This window comes from Macaca nemestrina, chromosome 12, assembly GCF_043159975.1.
Source record: "Macaca nemestrina isolate mMacNem1 chromosome 12, mMacNem.hap1, whole genome shotgun sequence".
NCBI classification, from domain to species: Eukaryota; Metazoa; Chordata; class Mammalia; order Primates; family Cercopithecidae; genus Macaca; species Macaca nemestrina.
Genome location: NC_092136.1, coordinates 47,441,529 through 47,458,583, shown reverse-complemented (window position 1 = coordinate 47,458,583; position 17,055 = coordinate 47,441,529). Strand labels below are relative to the sequence as shown.

General features: G+C 46.0%; 2 protein-coding genes across 3 annotated transcripts in view; both read right to left on the bottom strand.

Annotated features, from left to right (window-relative positions):
* Positions 1-2,664: 2,664 nt before the first annotated feature.
* Positions 2,665-6,182, bottom strand: SAA2 (serum amyloid A2). 2 transcript variants are annotated; one of them, XM_071073925.1, is made up of 5 exons: positions 6,037-6,063; positions 5,893-5,953; positions 5,359-5,453; positions 3,349-3,487; positions 2,670-2,945 (listed from the first exon to the last, which is right to left on the bottom strand). In XM_071073925.1, exons 3-5 carry the CDS (start codon positions 5,447-5,449, stop codon positions 2,807-2,809), a joined length of 369 nt encoding a protein of 122 aa, XP_070930026.1. In that variant the 5' UTR covers positions 5,450-5,453; positions 5,893-5,953; positions 6,037-6,063; the 3' UTR covers positions 2,670-2,806.
* The window catches only part of LOC105486977 (HPS5 biogenesis of lysosomal organelles complex 2 subunit 2), a 73,942-nt gene continuing 63,009 nt past the window's right edge, over positions 6,123-17,055 (bottom strand). The window contains exon 24 of the mRNA XM_071074994.1: positions 6,123-6,257. Within this exon, the coding sequence (XP_070931095.1) occupies positions 6,236-6,257 (22 nt within the window). The 3' untranslated portion in view covers positions 6,123-6,235. The remainder of the gene's footprint in view (positions 6,258-17,055) is intronic.

Sequence of the window (17,055 nt, the reverse complement as noted above, 5' to 3'; positions counted from 1 at the left end):
TATATATATATACATACACACACATATATATATATATATATATATATATATATATATCAGTGGGTTGGGCTCAGTGACTCATGCCTGTAATCTCAGCACTTTGGAAGGCCAAGGCAGGCCGATTACTTGAGCCCGGGAGTTCAAGACCAGCCTGGGCGACACGGCAAAACCCCGTCTCTACAAAAAATACAAAAATTAGCCAAGTGTCATGGCACACACCTGCAGTCCCCATTATTCAAGAGGCTGAAGTGGAAGGATCTCTTGAGCCCCGAGAGGTCGAGGTTACAGTGAGCCATGATCCCGCCATGGCACTTCAGCCTGGACAAAAAAGGGAGACCCTGTCTCAAATAACGAAGCAAAACAAAACACAATTATAACATAGAGCAATTCAATTTCCCTTTCTCAAACTTTTCTAACAGAGAGAAACATGTTAATTCTTACTGAGGAAAACCAAGTAATTAATAAAAGGTATTTGGGTGTGTCAGAGCATAGGGATTAGGTGTGACTTTACAAATTATAGATTTCTGGGTAAACAAAGCACTTTTTTCCTTGGATATAAATTTTGATTTAAAACATTTTTAACCTATGGACTATATTGAATTAAATTTTTTTTCAAAGTATAGATTTCAAGAAGGGGAGTGATTTGGTCCTTTACAGACTGATGAATGAACTTCTGTATCTGAATCTTGCTTCAGTGAATTATTTCTAGTAATAATATGTTGATTGCAAAGTTTTGTATATCTGCAAAGACTTTGAAAGCTTGCTTTATTTGCCTTTGAAAGCCATTCTTTCTCTCACCCTCCTTTTCTCCATCTCCTGCCCCCCAAAATCTACAACTTCAGTACTTGTGACAGAAATCTGATTGTAAGCATCCTAATAATAGCATTACAGTCTCTTTTTACAACTTGGGGTCAATTCAGACCTTACTAGACTGAACACTAATCTCAGCAGTGGATCGAGTATGCTCCCATGAGCCAATCTTCCACCTCTCTCACCTTCATCTTATTTATCTTGCCTTTGCCTTGTTTTGGCATTGACACATCTTTGAGACTCAGACTCAAACCTCCTATACCTCCTATACCTACACTTCCATTAGTGTCTTTTGATAGAAACTGTATGAGAAAGTTCTGTTGTAAATAGTTCTACTTTATATCCATACATTTTCTTCCTCCTTGACAAATAAGTTTGTCTTTCCTCTGTAAATATAATTTTATAACTAATCTTCTCACCTTAAGAGTCCTCCTCAATTCTTTTTTCAGAGAAAAGGGGTATGCCAGTTAACAGTTTCTTTATTTTGAGCTCCACATCCACCCTTTTGCCCTAACTGTGATGCTGGAGCTGGACCCTGTAAGCATTTCTCCTTTGCCAGTTGGGCATGATGTTAATCTTCACACACAGAGGGTGTTAGAGGGCCAAGCAGGAGACGAAGGCATCTTTTCCTGATCGTGTGTGCTTTGCTTCCTTTCAGCTCCTGTACAGGACACCCAGTGGCACTCGCCCCAGAGATCTGAGTGGCATCCCAAGGCCAAGGCAGTTTCCTGACAATTTCTGTGGCACCTCAGTAGGACGTCCATGATGTTCACCAGCAGCCCACTTATCTTAATCAGCTCGGGCTGCTGTAACAAAATAGTACAGCCATGCTGTGAGTTGGAGTTTCAAGATACACATTTTGGCAAGATATAATTCAGTCCAGAGCACTGCCACTTTCACAGCTGGCTTCCCAGGGGGTGTGATAACATCCTCTCTCCTGCCCCCAAGCAGACAGTTTCCCAAATTTGTCGCAGGAACCCTAGCTGCATTCCCAGAGTTAAGTTACACCCTGGGCAGGTTCCTGCCAAGTTTCATTAATACCTCAATGGAGTTTGTTAGTTTTGGTTTGAAGGACCCAGTAAATTATTTGCCATCCAATGTCAGTCTTGTGAGGGGCCCAATCTCAAATTTATACCTTCTCATATGCTGTACTCTTAGAAGTTAATGCTGCTATCAGTTAATAATTCTTTATATTAAAATTTCCCTTTTCAAATTACTGCCTGGTTTCTGTCTTCCAAAGGGACCCTGACTGATGAAACAGTTCTTCTCTATCTGGCTCTCTCTTCACTGCCACGACTTCCATAATTTTGATCTAGTTAAGGTCCAGAAACTCAGAAAACATTCATAAAAGGAGTCGCATTACATATTTAGACTTGAAATAAGGCAACAAAAACAGAGTGGAAGAGAACTGCATTGGAGGTATTTTTTAGACAGAATGGGTAGAAATTCATTAATGCCTGAATTTGTAGGTGTTGCTGAGAAATGAAGATTGGGGTGGCAGTCATTGAGGCAGGATTTCATGATTCAATTGTCTGTGTCCCCTGCCTCCAGAAACAGAGATCACTGAGGAACGAAGAACTGGGGGACAGAGAAGGCAACAGGAAATAATTGACAGGAGATGAGAAGCCTGGACAAGGAAGGGACTGGAAATAGCAATAATGTATCCACAAGGGTCTGGAAAAAAGGAGGTCTGACTTGTGGAGGGGTTGATGCAGGTGTCTGCGCTATGACTGCTAAGAATGTCTCCTCACATCCAAACACACAGCCTACCTAGGCTCACCCTTCACGTGAGTGTGCATTGATTTCCCCTTTGTACCAAACAGGCAGTACGCACCAAAAGACCACACTGTTTCAACAAATTCAACCTCTTAAGCATTTATTAGATGCCTATTGTATGCCACATCTCAGCCTCTGTGGACACAGACCTCACTAACTTTGTATCCCTGCCCTGAGGGCCTCACAGCCAGGTCTCCTGAGAGCAGACTGAAGAGGAAGCTCAGTACTTCTCAGGCAGGCCAGCAGGTCGGAAGTGATTGGGGTCTTTGCCACTCCTGCCCCATTCATTAGCAGCCTGATCAGCCAGTGTGTCCTCCGCACCATGGCCCAGGAGTTTCTGGATATTCTCTCTGGCATCGCTGTAGTCCAGGCAGGCAAGAGGGAGATTAATCACCAGGCCAGTGAGCAACAGCCCACCCTCCCATTCTCCCTTGGAATGGGGGTTCCAAGGGAGGGCTCTGAGAGGAGCCCAGAAAGGCCAAGGAAGGAGGGGTGAAAACACTGACCCTGCCTGGACACCGCCCCACTCAGCCAGGCTGGGCTCCCCTAGGCTGGATGAACAGCACCCAGAGAGGGAGGGTGAGGAATCACTCGCTCCTACCATCACTCAGACCCTCACACTGAGCACAGAGGCAGAGAGAGGGCAAGAGGAGGAGGGTCTGCAGCCTCTAACTTCTCTACAAGGAGTTGGCCTCCCTCCTGATTGTCCAAGGCAGGCAAGCTCTGCTCACCCAGCCCTGGCATCCCAGGAACTCCAGTTACCTGATCACTTCTGCGGCCCAGACACCCCCAGGTCCCCGTTGGGCAGCATCATAGTTCCCCCTAGCATGGAAGTATTTGTCTGAATTTTTGTAATTGGCTTCTTTCATGTCAGAGTAGGCTCTCCACATGTCCCGAGCCCCTGGAAAGGAAAGGCAAGGCAGAAGGGACATCAGGAGAACATGAAGAATCCAACAACACCTTAGAGGGGAATGATAGAAGGACAAATCTTCCACTGACTTCAAGCTTTCAGCCTGCGATCGTAGCAGCCTTGGATACCGTGGGTTGAGAAGCCCATTCCTTTATCCTATTTGGCTTCTCCAGGTCCCCTGGTGAAGAGCCACTGCTATAGAATGAAGCTGCCTATGATAAGATCCAGGAGTGTATAGGAATGAGGTGGTGACATGAAATACTGATGCTGAGAAAGGTGGCAGACACAGAGCACCTCCGCCCTGACTACTAAAATATATATTCTTGCAAATGGAATACATCTCATTGTGACCTGAGTCCCACCGACTGCTAGGAGCATAAAAGTCCCTAAACACTTTCTCAGTAGGCTGTACTGATGCTGTGGGTTGCTTGAGGAAGTAATAGAGCAGTGGTGCTCGGCCTTGGCTGCACTTTCTTTTTTTGTTTTTTTAGACGGAGTCTCGCTCTGTCACCCAGGCTGGAGCACACTGGCGCGATCTAACTCACTACAACCTCTGCTTCCTGGGTTCAAGTGATTCTCCTGCTTCAGCCTCCCGAGTAGCTGGGATTACAGGTGCCTGCCACCACGCCTGGCTACATTTTACTGTTTTTAGTAGAGACAGGGTTTCACCATGTTGGCCAGGCTGCTCAGAAACTCATGACCTCAAGTGATTCATCCACCTTGGCCTCCCAGAGTGCTGGAATTACAGGTGTGAGCCTTGGCTGCACTCTCTAATCACCCAGAGAGAAACTGAAAGTCCCAATGCCCAGACCACACCCCAGGCCAGTTTCTGCAGACTCTGTTGGAGAGTTGCAGGCATGGGTAGTTCAGGTGATGCCAAGGCGTGCCTGAGATTCATAACCATCAAGCTCTAGGAGCTGGTCAGTGATGCGTCTACCTGGCAAGAGCTCTGACCTCAAGTACAGCTGGGCTCAAACCTCTGCTCTGCCACCTGCTGACTGGCAGTAAGTCCCTGGGCAGCGGTCTCAGCTGCTCTAAGCCTCAGCTTTGTCACCTTCAAAGAGGGGAGGATGCCTGCCTCACAGAGTCGTTCTGAAATTCAATGAGAAGATGCTCTGAACCTTGTGGGAGTTTGATGCACGTCAGTTCCCATCTCCTGTCAAGAAGGCTGGAGAAGGAATAGAAATGGAACAAACCAGGAAGGGAGCCCCTGACAGAGCGAGGCTAAAGAGCCCTGTACATTATCCAACTAGGAAAGCAAAGGAGGAAGGAGAAAGAAGACAGAAGGGTCAACAGCCTTAGTCATGCTCTTATGAGATTTATGCTGAGGGACATTTTATACCAATCGCAGGCCTTATTTTGCATCTTCTACTCAAAACAAAAGCTCAGCTACTCCTGGAAAGGATGATTGTTCTTTCTCTGAGCAACTGACTGACTCTCTAAGCTGTTGAGCAGCTCCCCAGACATCCGGCACATCCTGCACATTGGGCACCACAACCTAAGGCAGCGGCTCAAACCTTAAGAAAGCACAAAAATACCCCGTGTGCGTTGTTACTGGATCTCCCGTCCCTTACGGCTCAGGAGATGTGTTTTTGATACACCTTGCAGCGGCTTCTGAAACGTGATCCATCCGCTGAACACACCGAGAAGCTGCACTACGGGGAAAGAAGATATTCCCAGCAGCTCTGAAAGACCTGAGATGGGCAATCCCGCAAACCCTAGTTCATGACAGGCCCTAGCAACACAGACACTAGCAACTCTGTGGTTCAAAAGCAGCCTTCCGAAAGCATCATTTCCCCCATTTGATCAGGTCCAGGATGATGCTTCTCTTCAGAAATCCTGCATACCTTCTGAAGCCTTACCGTCATAAGCCTCACCAAGGAAGGAAAACCAGCTTCGGCTGCTGACACCCAGGACCAAGGAGCAGAAAACCAGGCCCGTGAGAAGCTTCATGGTGCTGAAATGAAAGGAGAAGTCAGGCAGTCGCCCACAAGAGTGGCACAGCTTTCCTTGGGACTCATATTCCAACAAGAGCCTGGTTATTTCCACTGGATCTTATTAGAATCTTAGTGGCTCATCTAGGAAACCTTGCAGCAGGACCTCACTCAGAGCCAGAAGCCCTTGGTTCTGAACCCATCAGCCCTAAAGCCTGACTGTGTAAGAGGATGCCAACGTGGCATTGATGGAGGAAGGCGGGAGTTACGACCAGACTGTCACTCCCTCAAGTAGCCTGTAATTCCCCACAACGCATTTACCATGTGTTCCCTCTGCCCAGCACAGAACTCAACATGGGATAAACACAAAGTAAGATCACAATTTTTTATTCTTAAAGCTTTTAGCACCTGGTATTCCCAGGTGGTCTCCCATCCAAGTACTACCAGGCCGACCCTGCTTACCTCCCTAGATCAGAGGAGATAAGACACCTTCAAAATGGTATGGCTGTAGGCCCCAGGATAACTATTTTTTAAAGGAAATGACAATCTTGTTGGGAAAGAGAAAACAGAGTAAGTTTTAAAATCACTCCTTGGTGTGCTCCTCACCTGATCTATGCTGGAGCTGAGCTGCGGGTCCCTGTCTGCCAGGGAGAGGTGGCTGCTATTTATGCTGAGCCTTGCCTGTTGGGCTCTTGGGAGGGAAGAAAAGCTGGATGTGGTTCCTGGGGAAAGTCCCTGCAGGTCATTTCCCCTACAAAACGGTCTAAGACAAGTTCCTGGACGCCAGTGGTTTCTTCATCCCGGGTCATTTATCCCAGTTGTGCAACCTGTGGGAACAAGATAGGTTTGCTGTGCATGGCAGCTGTCAGGGCAGGAGACCAGCTCTGCTCCTCAGCATTGAGGGGGCTGAGGCTGCAGAGTTGAGAGTGGGAGCCCCGTGATGGCGGCTCCTGGGCTGCTGGAGGGTGTGGAGGGCAGCTTTTCAGTCAGCTCCTGACTATACTGGTCATTTCCTCAGGATGGGCCCTGCTGGGCCACATGGCAGATGGCCCTGACATGAAGTCCCTGTGAGTTCATGTCTAAAGCCTTTAAGTTTTAAAATGGACAGCCTACCCCTGCCACATCTCATGTGTGCCCTGGAAGGCTCCTTCCACCCCTCTGTCTGGATATCCTGAGATTTCTCGGCACAGAAAATCTCTGCTCAGCTGGCCTAGCCAATTTGGAAATGCCTTTTCTAAGCTGGCTCCTGAGCCGAGGGCAATGTAGAGCAGGGCACTTTCTGCTGCTCCTGCCTAGTCCTGGAGCCCCACCTCGGGAGAATGCGAGTGTGGTGCATTAAATTGGCAGCCCAGCTGGGGATGTGCCCGGCTCCCAGGCAGGGAAGGATGGGAGAGCTCTTGTTCTGCTCTATTATCATGGAGGGATGCATGGGCCACACAGTTCACTCTCTCATGAGAACATCAACAGGGTCAGATTAGCTCTGCAGAGGCTTGTGGAGGAGCATGGTGGCCAGAGATGGGTCAGTACCAGAGCCCAGCAGGGCTGAGGCCAGGACATGCAGAGAGGCTGGTGGACATAGCAGCAACTCTGGTTTCTTCTTCTGCAGTCCATGTTCATACCCTGAGGGCTAGGCATTTGTAATAACAAACAAAAAATTTAGAAATGGGCCAGGCACAGTGGCATGTGCCTGTAGTCCCAGCTACTTGGGAGGCCAAGGCAGGAGGCCTGCTTGAACCCACAAGTTTGAGGCCACATTGGACACATGAGGACAACACAGCAAGATTGTCTTTAAAAACATTTTTTTAATCTCTGAGAAATGGGTGGGGCGAGGAGGTAAAGGATGGCCAAACGCCCCATAAATAGCAAATGCGTGGCTCCCGTGTGAACAGTGACATTGTAGACTCTGCTCTGACACCTATGCATTGACACCTCCGCCTCTCCCACTACATCCTGCCACCTTAAAACCATTGAGAGTGGTACCTGCTGGAACGGGTCTACACACACAGTCACACATCTTTTAGGCAGGGTAGTTGACACTCCCAGGGAGAAAGAGCTCACAGAGAGATGCTAAATGTTTCCAACTCGGTAGAGAAAATAATAGTACATCATGATCAACCAGGGTTTATTCCAGGGATTCAAGAAGAGTTTAATATCAGAAAAATCTATCTTTGTAATTCACTGTACCAGTAATCAAAGGAAAGGACTGTACATTTATTTTACTAGATGCAGAAAATGAATTTCATAATTGTCAACATCTATTGATGATAAGGAAAATGTATAACAAAATAAAGAGACCCTTTCTGACTTGAGAAAGGATAAATATCAATATGTTATAGCAACAGTTCTCAAACTGTTTTCCAGGGAACCCTGAGAATCCCTCCTTAGGGAGGCTTTGATATCAAAATTATTTTTAGAATAGTACTAACACACTGTTTTCATGTTTCAGTCTCATTTTCTCATGAGTACACACAATATGATAAGTTCATTGATATGAGTGCAAATTTCCACATTGTAACTGACTTTTCAGAAGCTACCACTTGTTGAGTTTGGTATAGTATAGAATAGCCACAATTGCCGGGTGTGGTGGCTCACGCCTGTAATCCCAACACTTTGGGAGGCAGAAGCGGGTGGATCATGAGGTCAGGAGATCAAGACCATCCTGGCTAACACGGTGAAATCCCGTCTCTACCAAAAATTTTTTAAAAATTAGCCGGGCGTGGTGGCGGGTGCCTGTAGTCCCAGTTACTCAGGAGGCTGAGGCAGGAGAATGGCATGAACCCGGGAGGTGGAGCTTGCAGTGAGTCATGATTGTGCCACCACACTCCAGCCTGGGCGACAGAGCGAGACTCCGTCTCAAAAAAAAAAAAAAAAAAGAATAGCCACAATTATCTAAAAATACCATTAAGATACACTCCCCCTTTTCAACTATATATCTCTGTGAGGCTGACTTTTCTTCATATACTCCAATCTAAACAACATATTAAAACAAATTGGATGGTGAATCAGATAGGGAAATCCAGGTATGAAAAAAAAAATCAGACATGAAAAATTTTCAAGAGGGTAAAACCATAGTACTCTTCTTACTAATTTTTTCAGAAAATGGCTTTTACATAAAATATATTATTTATGTTAACATATAGAAGATTTATAATTTTTTGAAGAATTGATAAATGTTTAAATTTTTTCTTTCTAATATGGTAAATACTGATAAATAGAGTCCCCATAAATAAAAGTTCTTTGGGGTCTTCAATAATTTTTAATAGTGTAATGGGATCCTGAGACCAAAAGGTTTGAGAACCATTGCTCTACAGCAAACATGTGTAATGAAGACACTTCAGGTGATAAAGAGGCCACAATGGCAGGCGTGGTGGCTCACACTTGTAATCCCAGCACTTAGAGAGGACGAGGCAGGTGGATCATTGGAGGTCAGGAATTCGCGACCACCCTGGCCAACATGGTAAAACCCTATCTCTTCTAAAAGTACAAAAATTAGTCGGATGTGGTGGCAGGCACCTGTAATCCCAAGTACTCAGGAGGTTGAGGCAGGAGAATTACTTGAACCCGGGAGGTGGAGGTTGCAGTGAGCTGAGATCGTGCCACTGCACTCCAGCCTGGGCAACAGAGTGAGACTCCATCATGGGGCGGGGGGAAAAAAAGGGCCAAGATATCCAGTTGTTACTGCTACTGTTTCACATATCCCTGAAGGACCTGCCCAATGCTTAAGAAACACAAGGAAGGTAAGAGGTGAAAGAGAAGAAATGTAACGATCATTGTTTCAAGATGACACCATCTTTTACATAGAAAACCTGTCAGAATCAAATGGCAAACTATTAGAACTGCTAAGAGAATTCAGTGAGGCTGCTGTATTCATAGCGAAATTTTAAAAATTGATAGCATTTCTCTGCAACAACAGTTACAAAATATAGCAAAATGTAGTACCAAAAATATTATCTAGGAAATAACCTCTTACAGAGAAAATTTAGTCTGTTAAAGGATAAAAAGTGGCACATCATGTCCACAGAGATTATATTTTAGCTTAGCAAAGATACCAATTCTCCCAAATTTATTTATAAATTAAATGCAATGTGAATCAAAATTTCCCACTGGAATTTTTATCTGGAATGCAACAAATTCTCTTTCTCTCTTTCTTTCTTTCTTTCTTTCCTTCTTTCTTTCTTTCTTTCTTTCTTTCTTCTTCTTTTCTTTCTTTTTCTCTCTCTCTCTCTCTCTCTCTCTCTCTCTCTTTCTTTCTTTCTTTCTTTCTTTCTTTCTTTCTTTCTCTCTTTCTTTCTTTCTTTCTTTCTTTTTTTTTGTTTTAAGGCAAAGTCTGCCTCTGTCACCCAGGCTGCAGTGCAGTGATACAATCTCAGCTCACTGAAACCTCAACCTCTCCAGCTCAGGTGAACCTCCCACCTCAGCCTGCCAAGTAGCTGGGACTACAGGTGCACACCACCAGGCCTAGATACTTTTTGTATTTATTGTAAATAAACCTGCGTTGGCCTCCCAAAGTGCTGAAATTACAGGTGTGAGCCACCACACCCAGCTAACAAATTAATTCTTTATAATAAATAAGTTATCTATGAAAAGTTCAGTCAGCCGGGTGCAGTGGTTCACGCCTGTAATCCCAGCACTTTGGGGGGGCTGAAGCAGGCGGATCACCTGAGGTTCGGAGTTCGAGACTAGCCTGACCAATCTAGAGAAACCCTGTCTCTACTAAAAATACAAAATTAGCTGGGCGTGGTGGCGCATGCCTGTAATCCCAGCTACTTGGGAGGCTGAGGCAGGAGAATCGCTTGAACCCAGGGGGCAGAGGTTGCGGTGAGCTGAGATTGCACCATTGCACTCCAGCCTGGGCAACAACAGCGAAACTCCGTCTCAAAACAAAAAAGAAAAGTTAAGTCAATGAAAAGTTAAGTTAATTAAAAAAGTAAAAGTTGTGGTGTTATTTTGTGTGTGTATATATATATATATCTTTTATTTGAGACCGAGTCTCTTTCTGTTGCCCAGGCTGGAGTGCAGTCGTGCACTCTCTGCTCACTGCAACCTCTGCCTCCCGGGTTCAAGTGATTCTTGTGCCTCAGCCTCCCGAGTAGCTGGGATTACAGGTGTCCACCACCACACCCGGCTAATTTTTGTATTTTTAGTAGAGACGGGTTTTCACCATGTTGGCCAGGCTGGTCTCAAGCTCCTGACCTCAGGTGATCCACCGGCCTCAGCCTCCCAAAGTGCTGGGATTACAGTTGTGAGCCATCGCGCCGGCCATATATTTTGCTTTCCATCTGCAGCTCCTGGATCCTAACTCCTTGTTATATTGTTGGGCACTGTAGGCCTCATTAAACAGAATCTCTGTCTATTACCTTCTCCTGTCCTTCTTCCACCTGCCCCAAGCAAGACTCTAATTTGATTGTGGGTCTCATTCCAGAAAGGGCCTTGCCTCATACCCTGGAGGAAGGAATGCTGCACAGAGAGGCAAACAGACAAGCCTTGCTGGGTTTGTATCACATGCTTTTTGTCCAGTCACATTTCTGCATGGTTGTCAGTCATGCCTACGTAACGAAACCTCCATAAGAACCCAAAAGGACAGGGTTCAGAGAGTTTCCAGATAGCTGAACACTATCTGGACAGTGAACACTTCTTGGAGAGTGGCACACCCAGGGAGAACATGAAAGCTCCACGCCCCTTTCCCCTTACCTCACCTTCCACATCTCTTCATCTGTATCCTTCATAATATCCTTTATAATAAACCAGCAAATATGTTTCCCTGAGTTATGTGAGTCACTCCAGCAAATTAAATGAACCCAAGAAGGGGGTCATGGGAACCCCAACTTGAAGCCAGTCAGTCAGAAGGTCCAGAGGCCCAGACTTGCAACTGGGGAGAAAGAGGGAGAGGCCTTAGGGACTGAGCCCCCAACCTGTGGGATCTGACACTGTCTCCAGGTAGGTAGTGTTGGAACTGCATTTGAGGACACTCCTGGTGTCTCCTGCTTGGTGTGTGGGGAGAAAAACCCCACACCTTTGGTTATCGAGATCTTCTGTGTTGATGATCGTTGCTGTTTGAGGGCAGAGGGAAAAAGCGGTTTGAGAGTTTTTCCCTGACATGAGTGAAGAGGGGACATGTACTAGTCTCTGAGATGTGGAATCAAGGGATCTGCCACAAGTGAGGAGACCACTAGGAACCCTGCCACAGTCTTTGGGGCAGAGGGTGTCTCGAGGGCAGAAGAAGCGAGAGTTGTTTGCAGTAGCAGTTACGTCCAAAGTGGGCGCCAGGAAAGTAGGGCTGCACAGCTTTGCAGAACCTCCTTACTCCCGGCCTGAATGAAACCATTTCCTGTAAAGTGCTAAGCGTAAAGTTTGTCAATGGAGACCCACAGAGAAGTGCGTGTACCCCACCCCACCATCCCACAGGAAATGTCGGAGTGATGTTGGACTGTATCTAGGCAAGGAATGGTTCATGAGATGTGGTGGAGATGCTGAGGGCCCATGGACATCAGATCCTACTCTACCTGTGCCAGGACACGCCATGCGCATGTGCTTCAGGCCACCAGGCGACAGAAGTGTTGCATGAGGTATGAAACGGGCACCTGGGAAAGAGGAGTGTGAACAGCAGATGGGACACACTGGGGACAGTCATAGGAATGAAATGTCCCAGGACGGATGCAGGCAGGCTATGGAGGACTTAGTGAGGACTGCTCTCCAGGTGGGAATTGTGGAGCAGGAGACTGGATGGAGACTGGAGGTGTTTTAAGTAGGGAAGCCGACTTGCAAAAGTGACCAGGGAAAGCATGTCAGCCAAGGATGAGACATGCACTGGCAAGACTCTCAGACAGCCTGGCTTGTCTAAGCAGAATGCCTGAGCCATGCCAAGGGTGCCTCGCAAGTTGTATTAATCATGTCCTTTCATTCTGTGTTTTTGGTGCTTGGTATCTGGGCCCTTGCTGACCCTGAGGGACCATTTCTCTCAGAGCTAGTCAAGTCCTAGAGATAGTAAATGACTCTCATGGGAGCACACCCTCCATGTGCAGGCCAACCAATCCAGAGTCCACACTCCCACCCACCTCCTTTATCGAGCTCTCACATCCTGGGGCACCATCCACCTGTCCTGATCACTCAAAGACCACGTCCCAAATAACTAGGGACAGCCTCCATGCCCCTGCACCCATTGAAATTATTCATGCTAGCCAATCCTAAACCTGTGTATGCTGCCACGCCATTCCTTCCTGCAGAAACACAGTAAGGATTCTTCCTACACCTCCCCTACTTCCTCTGCTCTCTGACTTACCCCCACTTGCTTCCTGGTGCAGTCCCCTGTGGCATAGTTCACTCTCTTCTCTTGGGAACTGTGAGTAACAGGCTATCTTCTCAATGGCAGTCATCTCCTGAGCTGTTGGCCTTGCCATACCTAACTAATAATAAAACCTATATTCTAAGGCAAAAAAAAAAATAGGGTCTCACTCTGTTGCCCAAGCTGGAGTACAGTGGTGTAATCATGACTCACTGTAGCCTCAAACTCCTGGGCTCAAGCAGTTCTCTCATCTCAACCTCCCGAGTAGCTGGGACTTCAGGCACACACCACCATGCCTAGCTAGTTTTCTTATTTTTGTGTAGATACAGAGTCTCTTTATGTTGCCAAGCCTGGTCTTGAACTCCTGGGCTCAAGTGACTCTCCTGCCTTGGCCTCCCAAAGTGCTGCAATTACAGACATAAGCCACCATCATGCCCAGCTCAGAAATCTTCTTATTAAAAGTATTTCAAGAAGAGAAAGTCAAAAATGTTGAACATATATATAGATACAGATATAGATATAGATATAGATATAGATATAGATATAGATATAGATATATAGTGGGGGGCAGGCATGGTGGCTCATGCTTGTGGTCCTAACTACTTGAGAGTCTGAGGTGGGAGGATCACTTGAGCCCAAGAGTTAGAGGCTGCCGTGAGCTACAATCCCGCCACTGCACTCCAGCCTGAGCAACAGAGCAAGACCTTGTCTCCAAGAAATAATAATTTAAAAGAAAAATATGAAGACATCTTGTTGTGGGCTGCAAAAAAATTAATAAAAGTCAAATTAAATTAAAATGTGTAAATGGGCTGGGAGCGGTGGCTCACGCCTATAATCCCAGCACTTTGGGAGGCCAAGGTGGGTGGGTCACTTGAGCCCAGAAGTTTGAGATTAGCCTGGCCAACACGCAGAAACCGCATCTCTACAAAAATTATAAAAATTAACCGGGTGTTGTGGTGTACTCCTGTAGCCCCAGCTACTCGAGAAGCTGAGGTAAGAGGATTGCTTGAGCCTGGGAGATCAAGGTTGCCGTGAGCTGAGACTGCACCACTGCACTCCAGCCTGGGTGACAGAATGAGACCCTGTCTCCATAAAAAGAAAAAGAAAAAGAAAAAAAAGATGGAAAAAGATATGAAAAACCAACAACAGAAATACTCACACATCATCAATGGGAGGGAAGCATCTTGAGGCAGCAAAGCGGGAGTGCTAGTAGAGAGGCAGATAGGACACTGGACCTGAGGCATTAAGGAAAGTCAGGATTTGGAGCTTACGAGTCTCTCATTGCAGATGGGATGGGGCTGGAATGAATGCCTGAGCAAACACAAAGCATTTCCTTCCCTAATGACTCCCTACAGTCTAAAGAATCCCCCATTAGGCCAGGCACAGTGGCTCACGCCTGTAATCCCAGCACGTTGGGAGGCTGAGGCGGGTGGATCACGAGGTCAGGAGATCGAGACCATCCTGGCTAACATGGTGAAACCCCGTCTCTACTAAAAATACAAAAAAAAATTAGCTGGGTGTGGTGGTGGGTGCCTGTAGTCCCAGCTACTCGGGAGGCTGAGGCAGGAGAATGGCGTGAACCCGGGAGGTAGAGCTTGCAGTGAGCTGAGATCCGGCCACTGCACTCCAGCCTGGGCAACACAGAGAGACTCTGTCTCAAAAAAAAAAAAGAATCCTACATTAGAGTTGGGGAAATGGGCAGTCCTGGTGGAAGTTAGGGAACAGATTTGGGACACATTATATCCAGCTGGACCACGGGAGGCCATAAGCTCAATTCTTCCTTGACTCCGAAACCTTTCGCTGGTCCTAATGCCTAGTAATTCTAGGCCTTTCCCAGTTGTGCTAGGCCTGGAGGTGAACACATCTATGTGCCAAGAAGGAAAGGTATGCCAAGCAGGGGCTCAAGTCATCCTTATCCTCAGTCTGTCTATGAGTGGTATGTACCCCAGCTCCTCTTGTAAGATCTGCTGGGGTTAGGTCTCCTGGCTGTGAGTTCCCCATACCTGGGCATAAATGTAGTGAGCCTGAGTTCCCAAATAAGGTTGGGGGCTCCAGAGAGGTGGAGGACCCTGTCTCTGGGAAATGTGCCCACCCAGCAGGTCTGACAAGGAAGATACAGTACTGGGGTTATGGAAAAAGGCTACGTGTCAAGAGACCTGTGTCTCCATTTACGCACAGAATCATCTTTAATTAATGGGAAATTGGAAGGCGAATCACTTGGATCTGAAAGTACCTTTTGTTTATTGAACCACTGTGTTGTAAATCACATCTCTCTGAAGGTAAGAGAAACCAGGGAGTTACAAAATGTTTAGGAGAACTAAACAGGACTCCCTGTTTTGCTAACTAATCAGATTGAGACAGGCTTTCTGGTAAATCTACAAATTTGATGTTGTTCAGTCATAAGTAGTAAATTTCCTATGTTGGATTTTCCTGACAATTAATGTGAAAGGAAAAGGAGTATTTTTGACAAAATATTTCATTGTTCATCTAAACTGAAAACTTCTCTATTTTTCAAAATTGCTATCCATGTTTAAAGATGTAGATATTTGAATAGCCTAACTGGTACAGAAGGTTTAATGGGTTTAATGATGATTTCTTTTCTTTTCTTTTTTTTTTTTTTTTTTTGAGACGGAGTCTCGCCCTGTCTCCCAGGCTGGAGTGCAGAGGCACGATCTCGGCTCACTGCAAGCTCTGCCTCTTGGGTTCACACCATTCTCCTGCCTCAGCCTCCAAAGTAGCTGGGACTACAGGCGCCCACCACCACACCCGGCTAATTTTTTTTTTGTATTTTTAATAGAGGCGGGGTTTCACCATGTTAGTCAAGATGGTCTCAATCTCCTGACCTCGTGATCCACCCGCCTCAGCCTCCCAAAGTGCTGGAATTACAGGCGTGAGCCACCACACCTGGCCTTAATGATGATTTCTAAGACATACCTATAAATTACTTGAAATTGAAACAAAACTTAAGAATTATTGGAATTTTAAGACCAATTTTCCCCTTCTCAAATGAGTTATTAGTTTCATAAATACTATACAATTCCATAAGAGATTTGGGGTTTTGGGATGTCTTTTTTTTTTTTTTTTCAGACGGCGTTTCACTGTTGTTGCCCAGGCTGAAGTGCAGTGGCGCGATCTCGGCTCACTGCAACCTCTATCTCCCAGGTTCAAGCGATTCTCCTGCCTCAGTCCCCCAAGTAGCTGGGATTACAGGCACCTACCACAACGCCAGCTAACGTTTTGTATTTTTAGTAGGGACGGAGTTTCACCATGCTGGCCAGGCTTGTCTCGAACTCCTGACCTCAGGTGATCCACCCGCCTATAATTTATTACTCCCTTTTGCAAATGTTTAAAAGGAATAAAGTGTAATATTTTTAAACAGAATGCAGAGTTCTGTTGTCCTTTGGCAATACCAGTTCCAGACTCTGAGAGTGGCTCTGACTGTTGCCGACAGTGGGCTAGTGACCAAATCCCAACATGCTCCCCCTGCGAGTCCTTCACATGACCCGATTCATTCATCAGTTAGAGGCCAGCAGGCTTCAGAGAGGCGTGAGCCTCAGCCAACAATCTATAGGGCAAGAGACACAGAACTCAACGCAGACAGGTTTGGATTCTGGTGCCTAAAGAATGCAACTTCGAAACTCCGAGCCAGGAGGAAAGGGTTCTCTCTCCATCAGAGGGTGTGGGCTTTGTGAGGAGGGACACACAGCAAACACAATTAAGAGTCCACCCCTTAATTAGAAAGTTGGTCCTTTTGTGTTCCTGGTGATTCACTTGCTAAGTGGAAGAAACAGGAGGGAATCTTTTCTCCTGCCGTCCCGGTAATCTGGCCTGGCTTTACTTCTGTAAAGTGGCAGGAGACCTTTTGACAGCTGAGCCATTTCTGATTTCATTTATTTTAATAAGACAGGGTAGGAATGAGCAATGATGTTAGTACTGGGGGACTATTGTTCTTTGGGAGAAATAATCTTAGAATGGTTAGTGACACCCCTTGCTTTCTCTTTTCTTTCATTATACTTTTTGTACACATAATTCTTTCCCATTTATTTATTGGAATCTTACTGATTTATTATAAGTATAAGCTTTGTGTCTACACATGGATAACCAGTTTTCCCCAATTATAAGTCTCTTTTTCATGGAGGCACAGCCTAGACCTGGTTAGCCACCATCTCCCCTCATTGTATGCCCAATGTCTATTGTAGTATCTGCTGCATAGAAGGAACTTGATGAGTGAATGGATGATTGATGATGAATCAATAAATGAATGAACATGTCATTGTAAAAAATTCTAAAAACCTAGAATAACACAAGCTGTTCCCACTACCTAGAAACACAGATACCAGTTG